At 37.5% G+C, this 1,630-nt stretch overlaps 1 protein-coding gene across 1 annotated transcript in view; it reads right to left on the reverse strand.

The window, feature by feature from the left end:
• LOC107284480 (fatty-acid amide hydrolase 1-like) overlaps nt 1-799 on the reverse strand; it is a 9,584-nt gene extending 8,785 nt beyond the window's left edge. Inside the window, exons 1-2 of the mRNA XM_015812544.1 lie at nt 705-799; nt 435-475 (exon numbers count right to left, since the gene is read on the reverse strand). Of these exons, the coding sequence (XP_015668030.1) occupies nt 435-454 (20 nt within the window). The 5' untranslated portion in view covers nt 455-475; nt 705-799. The remainder of the gene's footprint in view (nt 1-434; nt 476-704) is intronic.
• Nucleotides 800-1,630: the final 831 nt, after the last annotated feature.

The raw sequence follows: 1,630 nt of genomic DNA on the forward strand, positions 1-1,630 counted from the left end.
ACTCAAGACCTGCCTCCATTGGCCCGCCTGAACTAGTCCAATCGGAGGCTAACCCGGCCCGGATCCGATCGATTTTGTCATGCAGGTAACACCCAAATTCCTCTGCCCGACCCTGCAAAGGGACGTCCCGGACCCTCTGATGAAGGAGGGAGCGGGACACCCTAAACAGGGCGGCAGATCGGTTACCTGCAGACGCGATGAGAGCGGAGAAATAGTTTCTCACTAATTCCATCCAAACAGGAACTATAAAATCAGGAAGCAATATTTATTATTATTTATCACTAATTCCATCTAAACTAATTTATCACTAATTTATCACTAATTCCATCCAAACAGGAACTATAAAATCAGGAAGCAAAAAACCCACCTGCTTACTTTACTGCAAAGGCAACATTAAGAGATGAAGGCCTTAATCTCCCACCAAAAATATTTACCTTTCATACAGGTTGCTCATAGTTATTGACCGACGAATAGCCTAAGGAAAAATAAATGAAAAATGCCCTATTTGGGTTGATGTAAAAATAAGTGGTAAAGACTCTTAAACATTATATACTTCAGGAAACACTTCGAATGAAACATGTTTCAGGGAGTGGAAATTATAGGAACTTTCTGTCACATTAGAACTCACCAATAACACAGACACAGATAACTGAACATAGGTTGAGAAACTCTGTTCCAGGTAAATAAAGATAGTTGTAACTTACTATTGGGCTGATAATCCAGGCTAGGAATCTTCGTATCCAATAAGGTAATTTTAGTATCAGCAGGGTACTCTTTAGATTTGGATCTACGGGTTCGCCTTCACTGAAAGGCAACCAAGACAATCCAAGTAAATAAATAAAATGCTAAGGGAATTTTCAAAATGGATGCTATCTTCAGGCATCAGCTATCACTGCTGGCATCCAGAAATGTGTTTGCCATGCGAATTAGCAATTTTGATTAATCTGTAAACCAAGAGAAAAATCCTACTAAATCAGACATTTAGGTGGTCCTTGCGTCAAAACCATTTAACGACAATCTGGAATTACAGAGGGTTTTGAAAAGGGTGTTTTACGGCCAATAAAGCTTTTCCAGCAATCATAAAATGTTGCGCTATCACTCTGCAGTCACGTGATCGCAATCTGTGTACTTGGTAGAAGTGGGCTTTATGTAGAATCTTACTTCTCTCCGTTGTGAAAGGTATCCATTTATTCTAACCTTCATCCTAAACCGTTTTTTTTACCAATTACTGATTTATAGAAGGACCTCTTAACTCATTACCTGTAAATTTCTTCAAGGATTTTCAATGAGATCAGTATGGTAAAGTGGCTGGATTCAAAATCAATGTGAATAAGACTAAAATTCTTACAAAGAACATGATTGCTAGAGACAAAAATCAACTTACGCAAATGTCAGGATTTGAAGTGGTTAATAAAGTCAAATATTTGGGATTTTTTTTGTCATCCTCCAATGCGAAATTGTATCAGAATAATTATGAAAGATTGTGGAAATTGGTACAAAAGGACTTACTAATGTGGAAAAAACTACAGCTTTCTTTGCTGGGTCGTATAGCGGCCATTAAAATGAACATTTTGCCTAAGTTTCTTTTTTTATTTCAGATGATACCTATATTAAAAAACGAACTTAACTT

This window comes from Protobothrops mucrosquamatus, unplaced genomic scaffold (genome assembly GCF_001527695.2).
Source record: "Protobothrops mucrosquamatus isolate PMUCROS unplaced genomic scaffold, P.Mucros_1.0 scaffold95, whole genome shotgun sequence".
Classification (NCBI taxonomy): domain Eukaryota; kingdom Metazoa; phylum Chordata; class Lepidosauria; order Squamata; family Viperidae; genus Protobothrops; species Protobothrops mucrosquamatus.